Source organism: Anomaloglossus baeobatrachus, chromosome 3 (assembly GCF_048569485.1).
Source record: "Anomaloglossus baeobatrachus isolate aAnoBae1 chromosome 3, aAnoBae1.hap1, whole genome shotgun sequence".
Taxonomy (NCBI): domain Eukaryota; kingdom Metazoa; phylum Chordata; class Amphibia; order Anura; family Aromobatidae; genus Anomaloglossus; species Anomaloglossus baeobatrachus.
The window spans coordinates 177,566,726-177,589,217 of record NC_134355.1 but is presented as its reverse complement, the minus strand read 5'-3'; the positions used below and the strand labels follow the sequence as shown (position 1 = coordinate 177,589,217).

The following is a 22,492-nucleotide window of genomic DNA, read 5'->3' as shown; positions in this document are numbered from 1 at the left end:
GATATTTTAGACTCTAACCTCGTGTTGTTTCAGGAAAAAACACATGGACATTAGAAACAATGAATGATACTCTGACCCTAGCTTTTGTATTGAAGCATGCAATGAGGGCGAATAAGGGCTCGTGCGCACGTTGCATAAATTCATGCATTTACGCTGCGTTTAGCACTGCAGTGTAAATGCATGCGTCCTGCGTCCCCAGCACAATCTATGTAGATTGTGCATAATCCATCCGCACATTGCTTTTTTGAATGCAGCAATTTGGATGCCAAAATTTTGACCCAAATCCGTGCGTACAAAAAAGCAGCATGTCAATTAATTTGTGCGCTTTGGATGCTGCTCACACTCTGTATATGGTGGGGGCAGCAGCCAGAGCGCATGAATTCGGTATTTATTCTGCTGAAACACTGCATCCATTACGGTGTTTCTGCAGCGATTTGAAGCACACATTTGTTGTCAAATCGCTGCACAAATTTCAGCATTTACGTGCAAACACAGCCTAATGGTGATTGTGAAAGGGAGGGGGGAGCAGAGTCAGCTGTGATATCACCTATTGTGATTGGTGGATCCTGTGTTATTAGCTGTGTATAAAGATGTTAATTATCATTATAATCCTGCCTCTGATGATAAGGAGAGTGCTGAAAAATTCCTAAAAGAACAGGTAGTATCTAAAAAGAAACCAATGGCCAGTGTGAAAGTAGTACTTGTAATATGTGAAATGAAAAAAAGTTGCTGAAAAATTCCTAAAAACACTAAGGGTATGTGCGCACGTTGCTTTTTACCTGCTTTTTTGCTGCTTTTTCTTCTGCGCTGTTTAATGCCAAAATGGATGTGTTCTTCTATTCAAGCAAAGTCTATGGGAATTTGGGTTTCTTGTTCACACTATGTTGTTCAAAATGCTGCCTTTTTGTGGCAGAACTTTGGTCAAAAACTCAGCTTTGCAGTGCAAAACCCAAATGGCAAAAACAATTGACATGTTGCTTCTTTGAAAAGCTGAGTTTTTGACCAAAGTTCTGCCACAAAAAGGCAGCATTTTGAACAACATAGTGTGAACAAGAAACCCAAATTCCCATAGACTTTGCTTGAATAGAAGAACACATCCATTTTGGCATTAAACAGCGCAGAAGAAAAAGCAGCAAAAAAGCAGGTAAAAAGCAACGTGCGCACATACCCTAAAACCTGATATCAACAATTGAGCCATATGATGCTCTACATAGCAAATTTTTAAGAGTCACATTATTTGATGGCATTCACATACAGTGTTTCCCTGAAAAAAACCCACTGTTTTATATTATTTTGGGATAGGGCTTATTCTTGAGGAAACCCGGTTGGGGGAAAGTTTACCCCACCAAAAATGCAGACCCCCTTCCCCGGAGAATCTTACTTACTAGACGCTGGATGTTTGTGTTTCTCCCAGATCCTCCTACAATCTTTGGTGGGGACTCCCAGCAAGTATGCTACATGCGGTCCTCCCCTGCTTCTGGCCGCCACTCATATACATCAGATTGCACACATACTCATACACACACACATCAGATCGCACACACACTCATAGGCCAGTGTCACACTTGCGAGTGCCTCGCGTGTATCTCGCGTTGCATAACCCGTCACGGACAGGAACGTCTCAGCTGCATAGAGATGCGTGCAACCGACACGCTCCTGTGAGGAGAGCGTGAGTCCGTGTCGGGTGATGCAATGCGAGACTCGCACGAGATACACGCGAGGCACTTGCAAGTGTGACACCGACCATACTCATACACACACCAGATCGCACACACACACATCAGATAATAATAATAATTTTATTCATTTATATAGCGCTATTAATTCCACAGCGCTTTACATACTGTACATTGGCAACACTGTCCCCATTGGGGCTCACAATCTAGAGTCCCTATCTGTATGTCTTTGGAGTATGGGAGGAAACCAGAGTACCCAGAGGAAACCCACACAAACACGGGGAGAACATACAAACTCCTTGCAGATAGTGTCCTTGGTGGGATTTGAACCTAACCACTGAGCCACCATGCCGCCCATCAGATCACACACATACACATCCGATTGCACACACACTCACCACATCCAGTGATATCGATTGATTCTGGCCAGCAGAGGATCCTGGGATGCAGGGCAGTGAAACACGTAAAGGACTTGCGGTAGAGTGCATCGATGCGTTCGACCTCAGGTCCTCCATGCATTCCACTGCACTGCGTCCCAGGTTCCCTTACTGGCCAGAAGCAATGGGTATCGCTGGATGTGGTGAGTGTGTGCTATCTCATGTGTGATTATGTGTGCGATCTGATGTGTAATTGTGTAAGTGATCTGATGTGTGTGTGTGTGATCTGATGTGTGTGTGCGATCTGATGTGGGAGTTTGTGTGATCTGATGAGTGTGGTTGTGTAAGGTGATGTGTGTGTACGATCTGATTTGGGTGTGTGTGCGATCTGATGTGGGAGTTTGTGTGATCTGATGAGTGTGGGTGTGCGATGTGATGTGTGTAGGTGTGTGATGTGATGTGTGTGCGCGATGTGATGTGAGTCGATGTGCGATGTGATGTGTGTGGGTGTGGGATCTGATGTGAGTGGGTGTTGATCTGATGTGTGCATGATCTGATGTGTGTGGGTGTTGATCTGATGTGTGTGTGTGTGTGGGGGGGGTGCGATCTCATGTGTGTGGGTGTGTCTTCCACCGCAGGTCCTTGATGCGTTCCACTGCAGGTCCTTCCATTCGGCCTCTGGTGAATATGATCGCATGGTCTTTTGTCTTCTTTTTGCTTTCTTTTGGCCGTGTCTGCTTTCTATAATGAACTGTCCTGCAGTGTTCTTTACCTTTTTTAGCTGCATGGACACTTCATTATTAAACCACGACTAGGGCTTATTTTCAGGGTAGGGCTTATATTTGAGCCTTAAACCAAAAATGCTGAAAATTTTTGCTAGGCCTTATTTTCAGAGTAGGTCTTATTCTTAGGAAAACACAGTATTCTAAGGAGCTGATGGTAATTATAGGCCTACAGTAAATGCTTCTACATCTAACCCAGGGTTTTATGATATACCTCAATGTAACAGGTAATTTAAAATAAGATGATTATATTTACATAATCTTAAAGAATATGACATTATTTCTTGTTTTCCCAGCTCCATATGTGTCATATATAAGTAAGGACCCAAATACACCTTGCTCCCTTACTGATGCACTAGAACACTTTCAAGTAGAGAATCTGGCTGATCTGCTACCTAAAGAAATGAAAGAAGGAGTTCTACCACCTCGAAATATCTCTTATAACATCACTGTTGTGGCAGTTGAAGGTTGCCACTCCTTTGTCATCTTAGACTGGGCTAAACCGAAGCAAGGGGATTTCATTACAGGTAATTTATTATGTAATATTTGCTTGGAAAACGTATAATAGCAGCCCCGTAAGTGGCATATACATGGAGTTAGCATCTCTACATTGTACTGCTCTTAAATCATGTGGGAAAAATCCCTTCAAACAGATTTCTATTAACTGAGCCATTCTAATGACTCTGAAATTAATAGAATACATTAAGTGCCTAGTATAAGCTAACAATAAAATTATGTGATATTGTATGTCAATCTAATGGAAAAAGTTCCATATGTTTAATGACAATACATTCTATTATACAGAGCTTCAGTTTGTGTAAGTATAATCTTCCACTGGGAATGTAACTGTCCACTTTCACAGTAAGAAACCAAGTCTTTAAAGTTGTTTAGGACTTTTACATTGGTGGCCTATCCTTAGGAACCTTAGGATAGGTAATCAATATCAGATCAGTATGGGTGCAATACCCAACACCCCCCACCAATCTGCTGTGAATGGAGTGCTCAGTCTCAGCGCTGTATAACACAGCTGAGTCAATTGTATAGAGGCTGCAGCCAGCTACTGTGCATCCACACCCTTTTGAGTCAATTGTGGACGGTAGGGATGAGCGAGAAGTACAGTGCTTGGGGCTTGCAATGATGAGTGCATACTACAATGCTTGAGTGTTTCTTTACTTGAGTTGAGCAGGTCAGAAGCTCGGATGGATTCATCTTGAATAACGAGCATTATGGAAGTCAATAATTGGCAGTTCAGCTCTCCACCCACATACTGTCAGCCATAAACAAAGCATTTCCGGGGCGGGGCAGTTTTTTTTGACAAACTACATCCGAAAACGTTGTTTTGACCCCCAGTGAGTGCCATTCAGAGACTGCAAGTGGCTCCCACTAGCGTGCCGGCTCACAGCATTCAGTGAAGCATGCCTGTGCTTTGTGTTCGGTGTTTCACAAATGACGAATCCAAGCACCCGCATACTCTGCCAAGCATCACAAGAACCAAGCACCCCAATGCTTGATGGAGTATCGGGCAGTGGCAAGCATGCTCGCTCATCATTAGTGGACGGATGTGCACCACCTTGCTGCGGCCACTATACAGTTGATGGATGGAGCTGTGCAGATCCATAGCTGAGCACTTATGGTTGCTGCCGGCACAAAGAACAGCGGTGTCAAACCTCCACTGATCAGATCTTGATGACCTATGGATAGGCTATCAATGTAAAAGTCTTGGACAATGCGTTTAATTGTTGTCATTGTTAAGAATAGTAATAAACAATTATACAGCTCATTTTTCCTCCACTGTTTGCATCCTTTTTCATTAGTTGAACAAGATGTTGTAAAGGAACAAAATGTAACTTAATTAGGAACACAGTGAATTCATTTCATGTAGAGGAGTACACAAATCGCATACAAATCACTACTAAACACTAGTAGAAACAACACATTTTACATGGAAGTCAAACCCAGTACTAAAAATATTGATAAATGATATCCTCCACTATGATAAATGTCTCACAATAGACTTGGCGCAAAAATGATTGCAGCAGAGCTGCATTAACTGTTAAATAACCGGGGCATTTTATTTTATCTTAATTACACCTATAATTTTTCTCCAGGTATGTATAAAGGTCCTACAGCATAAACAAGACAATACATCGAAGCAGAGACATAGTAAATAATCTGTTATGAATAGCGCAGCATTCAAGGGTAATAATTGATTTTTATAGAACCTACAAAGTTACAGAGCTTCCGTAAGAACACAGCATTCTAATTGGTATGGCTGTCAGTGACAATTACACATCCTACAAAAGCAGCCACACTCACTACAATAATACAACAAAATACATTTTTGTTTTCCACATCTGATAAAAACAATTATAAACGTGGAAAGGGAACACTCCTAACAAAATCATCTTAAAGGGTGAGTGCTCTAAATATACAATAGTATGTAACAGTATGCACAAAACAATCACAAAATAGAGCAAATACATTTATACAAAGAATAGTTAATACATAGATAAGGTGTTAGTGTCGCGGGCGGAGGGGACGCGGCGCTCGCTAACGCTCGGGTCCGGCGCTGCTGCTGCTGCTCGGTGGCTTGAGCGGTGGGCTGGATCCGGGGACTCGAGCGCTGCTCCTCGCCCGTGAGTGAAAAGGGGGTTGGTTTGTTTTGGGGATTTAGTCTGTGACGCCACCCACGGGTTGTGGTGAAGATGGGCACCACCGCTGCTGGTGACGGGGATCCCGGGAGCGATGGTAGGGAGAAGCTGGGATGTTGTTTTCCCACTCCGTGGGTAGGGGTTGGTGGTCCCGGGGCCCGGTGGTGTGATGGGGAGGCAGAGTCAGTGAGGTGCAGAGTTGCAGGGACAGCGCGGCGTGGTGCCGGATGGCACGGGTGTACTCACTCAGCAAAAGAGGTACAAAGTCTCCGGTGAACCAAACGGCTGGATGGACAGGTCCCGCAGCCGGCTGCAGTGTCTCTCCCCGGACAGGTGATGGTGGCTGTCTCTCCCTGCACCTTTGTGTACTGAGTTGACTCCAATGGCTTCCCAACGGTAGTCCACTCCCCGGTGTATAGATACCGGAGGAGCCCGTTTTGCCCGCAGGCGCTGGCCCTTGGATTTCTAGCCGTTGGCGGTGGCTGTGTATCCTCCGGTGTGAGCAGTTGCCTTCAATCGGGACTTGGTTGTTAGGGAACCCTGGGGGTTCCTGTCACATTCGAATTTGACTATTGACGGCGGCTCCAAGCCTGGTCGGGGTCCGATGGCCCTGCCTGGGTGTGCTTAGCTTCACTCCATTCCCCGGTCCGGTACCGGTGGGCCAGCGCCCAGCCCCGGTCCTTACGGCTCTGCGGAGTTCCACTAACTCCTGCAGACTGCCACCACCGTCTGCCAACCTTGCTGTCAGTGCCTGGGCTCCGACCCAGACACCTGCAGTACGTGACCTCTCTCTGTCACCTCCTGAACTGAACTCCTCCAAACTCTAACTGACTGCTTTTCTCGCCTCCAGGCCTGTGAACTCCTCGGTGGGTGGGGCCAACTACCTGGCTCCGCCCCACCTGGTGTTTACATCAGACCCTGGAGGGAGGCAACAAGGGTTTTTTGTCTGACTAATGTAACTGTCTGGGGGGTGGGTGTGTGTGTGTGTTCCGTCTGTGGCTACCTGGCTAGTCCAGGGTGCCACATTAGCTCCCTCTATTAAATATAGACAACTGATACAGAATCTGTGGGCAGCATATATCAGCCCACTGGCTGTATTATCCCTGGCAGGTATACTTTGTATGTAATCTCTTTTTATTAAAGTAGAAGTCAAGATTTCACAGAAATCACAAACAGAAAATACAAATGGGTACTGCATTGCGCAGCCGAGGTAACCTCCTCATAGCTGTAAAATTAGACATTAAGAACAACAGTTGGATTACTACAGAGAACAGTACGAGCACCTAAACTGTGAAAAATCCCCAACAATTGGGGCCTCCAGTCTCTGGCAAAGCGAGGCAAACTACAGAACACTGTAGCTGAAACAAAGAAGATACAAGTGAAAGCGATATAGTAGAGGGGTTACCAATAGAAAGAAGAAAGAGGGAGGAAAGGGGGGATGGTATTCTCAGCGGTGGGTACTCTAGAGAAAACCTGCTCTGGGTATTACACGTAGTATGGTCCAATTGTGGCTTTCCAAGGATGGTTGGAAGTGATGGGGAGTCAAGAAATAGAATCCAGGGGCTCCAGATCTTTAAGAACTTTTCAACTGAATCGTTGTATTCTGCCATTAAGAGTCTCCGTTTTATGGATGCTAGACATCTCCGTGAACCATTCCTCCATTCCCCTTGTCATATCTTTAAACTTGTCAAAGAGTTGGATATTGACTAAAAGGGCCACTTAATATGGTGGTTATGGTGGTTTCCTAAAAAGAACCACTCCTTGGCTAGGTTCTTCCCGGAGGGATATCTGGCTAGTTTCTGTGTTGAGACTCCTCACAGAGGCTCCACTGACTTTTTTTGATTTGCATATTGCTCCATGTTTGGCACCCCGGGGATCTCCAATATCTAGGGATCACCATGTGAGCAGTCGTGAGACAGTAGCTCAACGAGCTCAACCTCTGTGATTTGATTCATCCAGGGAGGATCGAAAGTAGGGCCATCTGGGTAAAGCCCACCACATCTTCTCTGCTAATTTTATTATAAGCTAAAAAGACTGATTGCCAGAATGGCCGTATGATAGGACAGTCACACCAGATATGCAGCATTGTTCCTCTCTCCCACACCTCCAACATCTATCAGAGACCTCTGGAAATTTTGCATGGAGTATGTCAGGACACATATTATTGGGTGAGTATCTCAAAATTTTTCTCCTGAGCAGTACAGGCAATGGAAAATTTGGGAGTGAATACAAAGGCCTTTTTTCCAGTTCTCTTTGGAAATGGATAGTCTCAGCTCTTTATTCCATTTCTCTATATACTTAAGGCCTCAAATATCCATTTCTTTAGTCAGAAAGGAGTATATCAGGGAGAGAAAATGTCTACGGGGAACCTCTAGTAAAAAGAGTTGTTCAAACTGCGTGGGTGTGGCGGAACAAATCCTACGACTACGACCCTCCATCAGAAAGGATCTAATTTAGAGGTACTCCAGCCACGCTGAAGGACTTCTGACATCTGAGGATAAGAGCGAAGAGAAAGGGGGAAGCCCTGTTCCTTGTAGAATCTGGCCAAACTGTGTGTCTTCACTCCTCCTCCAGCACAAGTAGTAGCTGTCTACCCCCAAGACTGGGGGAAACTCCGGGTTGGAAAAAATTGGTGAGAGTGGTCCAGGGCCCCCAGACAGATGTCCCCTTTTGCATTCAAAATCCCAACACCTCAATATAATTTTATATAATTCCGCCTCTCGGCCCACCTAGCCTCTGTACGACGACGAGATCCACGGGAGGAATCGCAAATTCGCCTCCGAGTAAACTTGTTCTAGACTCACACACTGTTTGGTGGCCCTATGAAACTGCCAGTTCAATAAGCACATCAATACAGATGCCTTGTGGTATCTTTTAAAGTCAAGCAAGCCTGCTCCCCCCTCCCCTTTGAATCTACATACAGTACGACCCTAACTCCTATCTGAGAGTTCTTTCCCCCCATATGAATCTGTTAACTGCCAATTGTAGTCTGGAAAAAAAAAGAAGATGGTGGGGCTATGGGTGTCGTCTAGAAGATATATAAGAAACGTGGGAGGACATCCATTTTTATGACGTTAAAATGTCCGAACCAGGACAATTTCTGTCTATTGTAATTTTTAAGGTCTTTTAAAGTACGTTCCGATAGGGCGAGATAGTTGAGTTGAAACATTTTAGTACTATCTTATGGGACGGCTATTCCCAGGTATGTCATAGAAAAGTTTTTACATTTGAAGGGGAAGTTACTACTGATGTGGGCCACTACGTCCCTAGATAGGGTGATATTCAGGGCTTCTGATTTAGTATAATTAACTTTTAAAGTTACTGAGATATCCGAATTTCTCCTATTCTTTGACCAAGGAGGGAAAAGATATATGTGGTTGAGTAACATAAACAAGGAGGTCATCCGCGTAAAGGGCCGCTTTACACTAATGCTCACCCACCTGTATCCCACGTATGTCAGCGTTTGCTTTAATGGCCGAGGCTAAATACTCCATTATGAGCACATATAAGAAGAGGGCTAGGGGACAGCTCTGATGTGTACCATTTTTATGTTGATTGGATTAGAAAGGGACCCATTAACTTAACTTTAGTGGATGGTGCATTATATATGGATATAACTTCTGTAATGAACCTATCTCCCAGCCCCACCTGTCGTAACGATGCCAACATGAAACTCCAGCTGACCCGGTCGAAGGCCTTCTCTGAGTCTATAAAAAGTAAGCACATAGGAATCGCCTTAGCCTTCGCCTGGGCCAGCAGGAGAAATGTCTTATTTGTATTGTCCCTCACTTCCTGACGCACTATAAAACAAGCAAGGGAGCCAATCTATTAGCTTTCGAAAAGATTTTAACATCAATATTTATTAAAGATATGAGGCGATAATGAGAGACTCTGACAGGATCCTTCCCTGGCTTCAAGATGACACAAATGTGAGCCTTGAGCGACTGAGGGGCTATGGCGTTGAAGACCCCCCCCATCAAAAAGGCAACGATTTGATCCCCAAAAACTTTTAAAAATTTTGCAGAGAAACCTTCAGGTGCTGGACTCCTACCCACCAGTATGTCCTTAATAAATGAGGCTATTTACACCTCAGAAAAGTCTGACTCTAAAGCATCCACCTCTTCTCTAGCCAGCCTGGGAAGAGCAGTTTGTTGGACGTAATCTTCGATCTTGTGGGTAAGCATTGTCAGGGGCATGTCTGCGAACTGGCCTTTTATACTGTAAAGATCCCGATAAAAGGAGCGGAATGCCTCTACTATTTTAACCGAGTCCTGTGTAATTTGCCACCCGCCTCCTTAATTTTTGGGACATGGCTTGTCGACTTTCTAGTGTGTATAAACCTAGCAAGGGCCCTCCCACATTTGTCCGTGTGTTCGCAAAGATACCTATGTACCTGTACTTTTTGGTTATAGTACTTTGGTCAAGGAGCCCCCTAAGTTCCTCCCAGGATCTCACAAAGTCATGTAGGATCTGAGACCTCTTTTTTGGCACATTCAGACCATTAGCATTGAGAGATGCAAAATTAAGTTGCGCCATAATAGCTGCTGGGATACCATACCTGGAGGAAAAGGGGAAAGAGAGGAAAGGAATACCAAACTTGGAAAAGCAAAGAGAGAATCAGATATAAGATAAAAGAACCATAGAAAGGAACAACAAAAAAAGCAATTAGAAAAACTAGGGAAGTACTAGAGGTTTCCTCAACAATAGATATAACGTTTTAAATGTCACTCCTTAAGCGACGTACAAACCCAACCGAGGCATGTACTTTTCAGAACTGGAGCCCCTGCTCCCAGCCCAGGCCTAGTTATGTGTCCCAAGAAGCAAACAGTCCGTTGTCCAGGTCAATGACCACTACAGGCGCAGGACTACAAAATTACTTCAGACCCCAGTCCCCACTCGCCCACCCCTGACCCCACCCAAGAGCCTGATATCTGAAAAGGAAGGAGGAAAAGGTAGAAAAAAAGGGGGAGGGAAGAGGAGGTTGAGGTTAAAGGGGGAAGGTAGGGGGGAAAAAAGGAGGTCAGGGTTGGTAGGGGGATGGGGGAAGGGAGGAAAGAGGAGGTTAGCATTGGGGGGCAAGGAAGGAGAGGGGACAGGAAGGGAGACTGAGCATGGGTGATTGATAGGAACAAAAAGCGGGAGAAGGGAAGGCCAAGTGAGCAAGATGATCCAGAGGGGTGAGTAACGGAAGGGACAAGGCACAGGAGCCGAAAGGAGAGTTAAAGCAAGAGGTGAAGCCCACTGGAGCCCTAGTAGATAATTGGTGTGTACCACCAAGGCTTGCCCAGCTCCACCCCTCAAGCAAATCTTCTCCTACGGGACTGTAGAGTGAGACAGCCAGTATGGAGTGTAAGAAGCACGTATGCTCCACTCAAGTACTCAACTGTCTCCCGAAGGCAGCCGGATCCTCTCTCCATTTTTCTTCTCCCTTCAGTTGTTTCTCAAGGAACATTGAGGAATACCCCAAGAGAACTCGTTAGGGATAGAAGTTCAATCTGGGATGTCCACTCTGGGAAGATTTAAAGCCTTGGAGAAGGAAGCCAAGTCAGCTGGTGAGTGGAGGATATGCATTTGACCGCCATTGTGGACTTGAAGACGGAATGGGAAGCCCCAGCTGTACAAGATGTCTCGTGAGCGCAGGAGCTTATCATTGCTTGGACTATATGAGATACACAAATGCGTGGACTGCTAGTACAACCTTGCCTCCTCTTCTGATAAGAAGCTCACTGTCAATAGATACTATACATGCAAAGCTGTGGTGTGGTCAGGGCTAGCTTTCTCAGCTCTACTTCAAGTTACATCTAAGAACTCTGAATGTGTCACAGCTGCTGCACCCAGTAATCTAAGTGATACATTTCTGGAGTCAGGATCTTTTTTCCTACATCATGCTGCTCTTAGATGAAGTAGCAAAATCCTGCTGGCAGAGTTCCTTTTAAGCACTTATGGCCTAGTGGCTCTTTATATTTAGGATCGTTATGGGACCTCATGTGGATTACGTCAGACCTGGGTGTTTGGGGGGGTTAATAATGGGGTGAAAGATGGTATATATTTGTATTTTTTCCAAATAAAGGAAGTTTTCGAAGTCTGTGTTTATTTCTTTTCACTTACAGGATTAGTAATCAGGGGGGTCTCATAGATGGTTCCCATTACTAATCTAGAGCTTAGTTGCAGCTGTGAGCTGTCATTAACCCCCTTATATTACCTCTATTGTCACTGCATCAGAGCAGTAGGAATGAGCATGGTATGTGCCGGGATTATCGCTTCTAATGGATGCGACAATTTTGGGCAGCTGCAGGCTGCTATTTTTAGGCTGGGGGAGGGGCCCAATAACTATGGGTATTGATTCATGCAGTACAAGTGATTAGATGATTGCAGATTCAAGTCTCCTAAGGTAACTAATAAATAAAAATAAAAAAGAAAACTTTTTATAAAAATATAAACACCCCATAATTTCAAACAGAAGAAGGATAGATCTAGCGAGCCAAATTTGTGATTAATAAAAAATATTTTTCTTTATTTCAAATGTAGATTAAAAAATCTTTTAAATAGCAGCATAATACATACTGTATACAGGCAGAGATGAAACATTACTGCTGTAGAGCGCATGGCGCTCTACAGCAGTAATTTTTCATCGCTGCCTGTATATGTATTATGCTGCTATTGAAAAGATTTTTTTAATCTACATTTGAAATAAAGAAAAAGATTTTTTATTCATCACAAATTTGGCTCGCTGGATCTATCCTTCTTTTATATCAATTGTTGGCAAGAGCTCCTGCCATTTATCTGTTCCTGAGCATCTATATGGAATAGCAGCGTATTCATTGAATCTACTTGTTAAGCTGGCATTTTTTCTTCTTTTTTCATAAGTGCAAATCACCCCCTTTGTTCTCCCAATAAAAAGATAAATAATAAAAAAAATATACATGTAGTATTGTCAGGTCCAGAAAAGTCAAATCTATTAAAATCTAAAAATAATTAATCCTATCTATAAACACCGTAAAAAGAAAAAAATATTTAAATGCATTTCTTTGGTTGCTGCAATATTGCAAAAAATGCTGTAAGAAGTGATCACAATATCATATCTATTCCAAAATGGTATCAATAAAAATCATGTCCCACCAAGAAAAAAAAGCCCTCACATAACTTAATAGACCAAAAAAATGAAATTGCTATGGGTCTTGGAAAACGGCAACACAATCCAAAAAATGTTTGCTTTCGAATTTCAGATTTTTTTTCATTACTAAGATAATAAAAAATATGTACATGTGTTGTATCACCATAGTCATATTGATGTGGAAACTCGTAGAGCCAGGATATTTTTACCACACAATTTACACTGTAAAAAGAATTCCCATAAACAATGTTAGAATTTTTTTTCTAATAATTTCACAAAAAATAAGCCCTTGTACCAGTGGCGTACATAGAAATCATGGGGCCCCATAGCAAAATTCGGAATGGGCCCCCACTCCCAATAAAATTTTTTTTAAAAAATTACAACAAAATATTAACATAATAATTATTATACATGCTACTGGGGGGAGGCACACATTACTGAGCGTGACATACACGTTACTGCGGATGGGTTATAGTCAGAAATAACACATACTACTACATAGTGTTACTGAACAGCACCCACCATACCAAGACCAATAATACATTGCAAAAAATGCCGCCACACCATGACCAAATATTATGACCACATAGAGTCTGAATATAAGCACTGTCCTGTTACTGAGGAAAGTCCACTGCACCAAGATCAGTGGGTTCACAACACAAATCTGCAAAAAAATCTGCAATATATGAACTTGGCCTAAAGTCTTCCTTTGTGCCCCTCACTGCACACAATATACATTTTCCCATCTGTCTCCCCCAAATAATTGTAACGATTATGACCCCCTTTATAGCCTTAGGAGCTACAGTAAAACTCTGCAAAGCACAGGGATAATACACACACATACACACACAGAGTGATGGCACAGAACAGTGGCAACACACACACAGTAATGACACAGCCGAGGAACAACACACACAGTGATGGCACAGCACAGGGGCAACACACACACGCACAGTCATGGCACAGCACAGGAGCAACACACACAGTGATGGCACAGCACAGGGGCAACATAGACACACATATACACACACACACACACACATACACAGTCATGGCACAGCACAGGAGCAATACACATACACATACACACACAGTGATGGCACAGTCCAGGAGCAACACACACACAGTGATGACACAGCCCAGGAACAACACACACACAGTGATGGCACCACACAGGGGCAAAACACACTCACACACACACACACACACATACACACACACACACACACACACACACACACACACAATGATAGCACAGAACAGGGGCAACACACACACAGTGGTGGCTCAGCACAGGAGCAACACACACAGTGATGGCACAGCACAGGGGCAATACACACTCCTTGATTGCACAGTACAGGGCAGTTTCTTTCTGTAGTGTTACAGACATTTGTACATCATAATACTCACCTGCTGTTGTGATGTGAGAAATCGCTAGTGGCTCCAGCCTCACTGCTGCACTTCCTGTGAGTCCTTCTGGCTCCTCTTCCTGTCCTTCACTTTTTCTTTCAATTCCTTCTGTTCTCTGCTTTTCACTGTTTTTCTGCTCTCTGATGGTCTTCTTTCTTTTCTATGGTCTCTACTCCTCATCCACTCTGTTTTCCTGTTCATCTTTGTTTCTCTGGCGGCTGTACGGAACAAGCTCCGCCCCCTCTTCTGATTGGTTGTTCTTCTCCTGGCATCTCTCACAGCTCTCTGACTGGAAGAGGAAGCTGCCTGGCCACTCCCTCCTCTTCAGCACAAGCCCCGCACTACGTGCAGTGCCCCGGGGGCATGAAAGTGAATGTGAAAATGCACACACAGCGGGCAGCCGCCTCCGGGCCCCTCCAGCTCACGGGTCCTTTAGCAGTGGCGTTGTCTGACTGCTTCTATTGACGGTACGCCACTGCCTTGTACATCTATGTGGATAAAAAAAAAGATATACTGGCTCTTGGCAGAAAGGAAAGAAAAAAAACAGAAAAATAAAATGGCAGCAGAGGGAAAGGGGCTAAGGATTTGGGAAACACTAATTTAGAGGATGTTACTCTTTGGTGTCTACATCTTTAATAATCCTCATATATTTTGTTAATTTTGCCTTATCAGCAAGTCATTATTAATAGACAAAAGGCTATGGCAGTTAAAATTAAAGTTAAAAAATGCCATGGGCGTTATTCAACATTCACATTTTTTGTCACTTCTTGTTTATTCTTGTTGATTTAGTTGATTCTTTTGTACCAAATTCTTTAAAATTGTGTACATGGTTCATGAATTTTGCTAAAAAAAAAAAAAAAATTTTTATTTTTCTGTCTTTAGAATAAAAAGTGACATATTTTGCTAAAATATAGCAAACTTTGGCCAAATCTCCCAGACACATAAAATCTACTTCGGGGGCAAAGGCAAATCTAGGCTTTCCTACACTTGGGGCTCAGTTTGGAACCACCAGCTATACACAGCTGAAGCAGTTTGAGTAATCGTTATGCGATGGCTCATATGTTATTTGAATATTTACAGTCATATGCTGATTAGGTGCTCTTCCTAATTCTCTCAATATTCAGTGACAGCCAGAACAACAATTCAATGGTACCACAATTTGTGATGGATGGACTCACAGATAACCTGGACCGGTGGGTCTAACCATTAGTACAGGAATAAAGCATAACAAACACCATCAGTACATAATTACATCACCAGAACCAGAAACATTCCAGAAATACAGCATCACAACTGCAATTGGGACATGAATACATCTCTACAACTACTATCAGTACAGGAATACGTAATCAGAACTACCATCAGTACATAAATATAGCACCAGAACCCCCATCAGTACAGAAATTCTTCACCAGAATCACCATTAGTACAGAAATACATCACCAAACCCCCTTCAATAAAGAAATACATCACCAGAACCAATATCAGTATGTGAGTACACATCTAGACTTAGTACAGTGATCACTTGTAATGTCTGGTCAGTCCAATATACACTGAACAAAAATATAAACAAACTTATTTTTTAATGACCTGAACTCACAGATCTAAGATTTTATATACACAAAAAGCTTTTTCTCTCAAATATTGTTCACAAACTTGTCTAAATCTGTTACTCAGCACTCATCCTTTGCCGATATAGTTCAGCCACCTCACAGGTGTTGCTTATCAAGATGCTGATTAGACAACTTGATTATTGCACAGGTATGATTTAGGCTGGCCATAATAAAATACCACACTAAAATGTGTAGTTTTACAGTACAGTATTAGGGGGGGTCACAAAACCAGTTAGTATCTGATGTGACCACTATTTGCCTCACGCAGAGCAACAGATTTCGTTTGCATACAGATAATCAGTTTGTTGATTGTGGCCTGTGGAATGTTGGACAGTCCTCCTCAATGGCTGTACAAATTTGCTGGCTATTGGCAGGAACTTGTACATGCTTTCATATATGCCGCTGATCCAGAGCATCCCAAACATGCTTAATGGGTGACATACAGTATCTGGTGAGCCTTTAAAGAACTGGGATATTTTCAGCTTCCAGAAATTGTGTACAGATCTATGCAACATGGGACCATGTATTTTCGTACTGCAACATGAGGTGATGGTCGTGGATGAATGGCACAACAATGGGAGAAAGGATCTCATTACGATATCAATGTGCATTCAAAGTGGCATCAATAAAATGCACCTGTGTTAGTTGACTATAACATATGCCTGCCCATACCATAACCCCACTGCCTCTATGGGCCACTTGATTCACAAAGTTGACATCAGCAACCAACTCACCCTCATGATGCCATAAACAGTCTACCATCTGCCCTGTACAGTGAAAATCTGGATTCATCCATGAAGATAGCACCTCTCCAACGTACCGGATGCCATTGAATGTGAGCATTTGCCCACTCAAGTTGGTTATGACAACGTACTGAGGTCCTGGGCTTATGTAGTTACATGTAATCTGCGGTTATGAGGCTGGTTGGATCTACTGCCATCTTTTTTGAAATGCCTTTGGAGATGACTTATGTTAAAGAAATGAACATTGAATTCACATTCAACAGTTTGGTGGATATTGGTGCAGTCAGCATGCCAAATGCACGCTCCCTCAAAACTTGTGACATCTGTAGCATTGTGCTGTGTGATAAAACTGCATATTTTATAGTGGCTTTTTATTGTGGCCAAGCTAAGGCACACCTGTGCAATATCATGCTGACTAATTAGCAATTTTGATATGCCACACCAGTGAGGCGGATGGATTATCTTTGCATGGAGAAGTGCTCACTAACACAGATTTGGACAAATTTATGAACAATATTTGAGAGAAAAAGGACTTTTGTGTACATAGAAAAAGTCTTAGATCTTTGAGCTCAGCTCATGAAAAATGGGAGCAAAAAAAAAAGTGTTGCGTTTTTATTTTTGCTCAGTTTACAATTGAAGAATGGTAAAGAGATACTGGGAGATATTGTTACTAGCCATTATCGGACTGTGGACCATAAATTAACCACAGTACTGATTAGATGTAGTCAATATCAGAAATATACATTTATATACAGGTACCATATAGGTGACATCTACTCTGATTGGAATTGTTCTCTTTCTGTCCTGCCTTCCTATACAACCCCCCTCACATTACCCACTCACTGTGCTGAACCCCGCACACCTTTCTCCCCACATACTGCCCTCTCACCTATCTCCATACTGTCCCCTCACCCATCCCACATCTCCATACTGTATTCTCACACATTTCCCTCTGCCCATACTTTTCCTTCATATATTCCCCCCAACCATACTGTCTTCTCATGCATTCATCCAGACCAAATTCTGTCCTTATTAATTTCCCCTCTGCCCATATTTTCTCCTTACACATTCATTTCTCACTATACTGTCTCTTCACACATTCCCCCCGAATACTGTCTCCTCACACAGCCCTTGTTCACACAGTGTCACATCCTCTGCAGTGCAGGAGCGATATTAGCAGCGTGATCAACTGACCTGATCACACTGCTGATGCTGCCTTGACCCAGAAGAGCGAGCACTCAGGGCTTCAATTGTACTCGCTCCTGAAATATTCAAGTACTATTGAATGCTAAGAGTTGATGTTTTACAACTTCTCTGAGCCAATTGTCTGGTTACCAGCTGACCCATAAAACAGCAAAATCTATTCATGGTGGGGAAAAATGCAGTCGACTGGGAAACTCGCCTGGACAGCTTTATTACTTGACATGACAGAGCCCCCACGACAAACACATTTAAAAATAGATTTTAAAACAGGTGCAAATTAAAAGACTAGGGTGCATATGAAAACGGGCAAAGAAAATAAATAATAAAAGGCTTAAATAAAATAATCAGGTTTTGTATGTTTACTCTGTGTGAGACTGACAGACATATGGTGGTGATATTAGCACAAAGATCGCACACATAGATTAACTATTGGACATTGTTAAGTAATGTTCCATTATTTCTGTATTTAAATATTTGCCGTTTTGCTTCAGGGCCAAACACTTGCAAAATGTTTCGTATTTATTGAACAGTAAGTATTGTGCTAGACAAGATGTTCAAAAGACTTTGAAGATACCAGCAAGATCTGAATGTAGAATTGTTCTCTAAAAGCCAAGTTTTTAATACTGTTTTCATTATATGCTTGAGTAGCTTTCGCGAGTCCTCACTGACACAGTTATTTTCACACTTGTTTTTTTCAGTTGTTTTTACCACATTTAAAATATTAGCGTTTTTACCTCTCAGCATCACATGATTTGTAATGTCAAAGATACAACAAAAAGGCAATATTTTCCTAATGGCTCTCAGGTAGAGATTAGATCAGGCAAAATTCAAATTCATCTGTTTGTGCGTTATTACAGGTGAAATTTTATCTGCGGAAAGGTTATTCTTCACAAAATAAATGCCACTTAAAATGTTCTGGAGTTTTTCTAGATCCTAGAGAATAATAAATTTCATATGTAAACAAATAAAAAATCCTTACTCACCTTGCTGCTAAACTCTGATCCCTGTCACGCATACGGTCTTCATTGCGTCTCCGGATCACTGTCAGCCATGCTGAAATCCCTTGGTGTTTCTCACTAGGCCGAGGCTTCCATGTCTGCTAGGCTCGGGAGGGTTGTCATACATATCGGCACTGCCCATGACCTTTTCAAGGATCTTCAGAAGAGAAGAAGCCAAATAAATGACTATCCAATTTTTTTTAACTTTCTGAGCTGCTATAAAAACTGAAGCTGGGAATACAGCTGCCAGTTTAGGGTGTTAAAAGCTACAGCATGGACATCATAGCATACAGCTCAGCATTAGGCCCCATTCACACGTCAGTGAAAAACACTGATGTTCTTCACGGACGTGTAAAATATGCACATGTCCCTCCGTGTTCCGTGATTCACGGCACAAGTGGGTTGTCCATGTGCAATCCGTGATCCGTGATTGCAAATGGACATTACTCACGTCACCTGCCTTCGCTCCTGCTGTCCATGGTGCTGAACTCCTCGGCTCTGCAGCGTCTGCCCACCGCTCTCTGCAGCTACTTCGGTTGGCTGTTCCTGCTTTCATGAATATTCATGAGCCGGGCAGGAGCTGCAGAGAGCGGAGGCTGCACAGCGCGTCGCTGGAAAGGTGAGTTGAAAATGTTTATTATTTTATATGTCAGTGTTTTTCTGGTACGTGTTTCACGGATCACACACAGATCACACTATAGTGTGGTCCATGGGTCATCAGTGATGCCAGAAAAAAATGGACTTGTCTCCATGCAGAATCACGGACAAGCGTGTACGCTGCACGGAGACATGTTCAGTGAAAAATCACTGATGTGTGAGCAGACCCATTGATTATAATGGGTCTGCGTATGTCAGTGATTCTGGTACGTATAAAAAAAAAGCACATACGTTCCAGAATCACTGACGTGTGAAGGGGGCCTTAAATATATGGAAAGAAAGTGCTATAACATTGGACACCTACTTGAGACCTCTGTCACACATTCGTGCCTCCGGTACGTCTATGGACAGTTTTCTCACATACTGGAGACATGGGCACACATTGTCATATGTTTTCCTATAGTTTCGGGCACACATAAGTATTTTTGAACGGAACGTGTGTCCGTTCCGTACTTATGTGTACCTATGTGCTCCATACGCCGACATGTCCGTTTTTCTCTGGCATCACGGGTGTCACGGAACGCAAACGTGTCACACGTAACACACACGGACCACACGGATGTGTTCCGTGTGACATGCACCGGAGAAAAGACATGTGTCTTTTAAAAAAAAACAAACCTTTACTCACCTTATCCAGCCCTGCAGTCTCTGCCGCTGCTGTCACTTGCTGCCGAACGCCGCTCATTATGCTAATTGAATATTCACTTCACTGCGGCCGAAAGCATCAGCAGCGGGGATTCGGCAGGACCGGAGACCGAAGATCAGCACCACGGACAGCAACGCCAGGGACAGGTGAGTAGAAAGTTCTCGTTCTCACACGTGTGCCATACACACAGCTCACCGAGGACAATCCGCATCTTTGACACGTCCGTGAAACACATGCGTGGTTTTCACGGGCGTGTGACAGAGGCCTGAGATAGTGTGTTATACAACTGCAATGCATAAGATAGAACATGTCAGCCTTTGAATAATACATAGATTCCATTGATAGGGGGAGAGAGACATGAGAGCAGACGCAACAACCCAACAACAGCAGCAGACCAAGTGGGATCAGTGTGATTGATGAGTGATATACTTCAGGAGGCCTTGGACCTTGTCCTGCTGCCTGTGAAGTGCACATTTTTTCCTCATTCTTCAAGCACTAAGAAGCCCCTTAGTAGTGATGGGCACAGACTCGCAGATAACCAGGACCAGCGGGTCAATGTTATCTTTTTTTTTAAATCCGGTTCTGGTTCGGAATTTGGTCCCCATATAAGTCTAATGGGGACCAGAATCCGGAGATTAAAAATGTTGGTAGAAGAGATAGGGGGATAGGAGCAAGCGTGCTATACTTATCAAGGATCCGTCGTGGCTGTACACTGCTTCCCGGTCACGCATTCACTTCCAGAGCTGATAATTAACCTTCATTGAATATTCACTGCTTTCCCTGCCCACCGGTGTCTGTGATTGGTTGCAGTCAGACGTCCCTCCAGCCTGTGTGCCAGCGTGTCTGACAGATCACAGACCTGGTATGCGGGTCTATAGCATACAGTAAAAATAAATAAATAAATACAAAAATTGTTGTGCGGTCCCCCCATATTCTGATACTCAGCAAAGATAAAGCATACGGCTGCAAGCTGCAGCCTCCAACCTTGTGCTTATCTTGGCTGTGTATCAAAATAGGAGGAACCGCATGTAGCTTTTTTTAAATTATTTAAATAAAGACAGAAAGGTATTCTCAGGTATTCTCAGGCTGGGGAGGGCCATGGTCATTGGGTCCAGCCTAAAAATAGCAACCTGCAGCCACCTGGGATTGTCGCACCCATTAGATGTGACAATCCCAGCACTGTTGCTAGACACTTTATTAGATTAGTAATGGCAGGCGTCTATAACACCCCCCCATCACTAATCTGTAAATGAAAGTAAATAAATACAAACACCGAAAAAAATCCTTTTTTTTGGAATAAAATAAAAATAACACCTCTTTCACCACTTTTTGTTTTTCCCCCAAACACCCCAGCTTGACCAACATAATCCACATGAGATCCCACGATGATTCAGCTCTGCTACATCTGAGTCACAGCGAGCGGTCATAGAGCATGACTGCCCGCTGTGAGTGCAGACAGAGAATGACTGAGCCTTGATCAGCGGTGATATCACTCAGGTTATTTGTGGTCACAGCTGGACATTCCCATGGTCTTCCACCTGTGACCGCAGGTAACCTGACCTCAGAGGATCTCAGGTGATCTCATTAAACTCAGTGAACTCACCTGCATCTCCAGCTAGAAAACCACATTTTTTTTGCCAAGAGATGCAGATTGAGTGCTGAAATTTTTACACCATATTCATGCACCCAATTTACAACTCATAGCAGAAATAATGCAGCAAAAAAACGCATAAAAAAAACAACGGCAAAAATATCATGGCAAACAAATGCATTTTTTTGCAAGGAAATGTAGATTGGGAGCAAATATGGTGTAGAAATGTCATTACCAAATTTGCATCTCTTGGCCCAAAAATATAAAAAAAAAAAAAATTTCTGACAGGAGGTGCAAATGTGGTGCTTTGAGCAGCACATTTACAACTCCTGGCAGAAAACTGCATCAAAGCTGCATAAAAAAGTATAAAAAAGCAGCAAAAAAAAATGCCTTGTTTTTTTTTGCCAGGAGGTGTAGATTGGGTGCATAAATATGGTGTAAAAATATCATCACCATATTTGCATCACTAGGCCCAAAAGGTAAAAAATGTTTTTTTTCTGCCAGGAGGTGTAAATTTGATGCTGAAATCTGGTGTAGACATTTCAGCACCAAATTTTCTCCTCCTGGCAGCAAACTGCATCAAAATCCACATAAAAAACCACAACAAAAACTCACAGCAAAAAAACACATTTTTTTGCAGGGAGGTGTAGATTGGGTGCATAAGTATGGTGTAAAAATGTCATCACCACATTTGTGTCTCTTGGCCCAAAAATGCAAAAAAAAAAAAAAATTCTGCCAGGTGGTTCAAATTTGGTGGTGAAATCTGGTGCAGACATTTCAGCACCAAATTTACCCCTCCTGGCAGAAAACTGCATCAATATTGCTTAAAAAAAAGCATAAAAAAATTGTAGCAAAAAACCTATTTTTTTTTTGCCAGGAGGTGTACATTTCTGAAATGTCTGCACCAGATTTCAACATCAAATTTGCAGCTCCTGGCAAAGAGCTGCATCAAAACCGCGTAAAAAAAGCTGCGGAAAAAATCGCGACTAAAATAACGTGGTATTTTGCAAGAAGGTATAGATTGGGTGCAT

General features: G+C 43.0%; 1 protein-coding gene across 1 annotated transcript in view; it reads left to right on the top strand.

Moving 5' to 3' along the window:
• The window catches only part of FNDC1 (fibronectin type III domain containing 1), a 391,652-nt gene that overhangs the window by 308,279 nt on the left and 60,881 nt on the right, over positions 1-22,492 (top strand). The window contains exon 14 of the mRNA XM_075338178.1: positions 3,132-3,362. Coding sequence (XP_075194293.1) covers positions 3,132-3,362 — 231 coding nt within the window. The remainder of the gene's footprint in view (positions 1-3,131; positions 3,363-22,492) is intronic.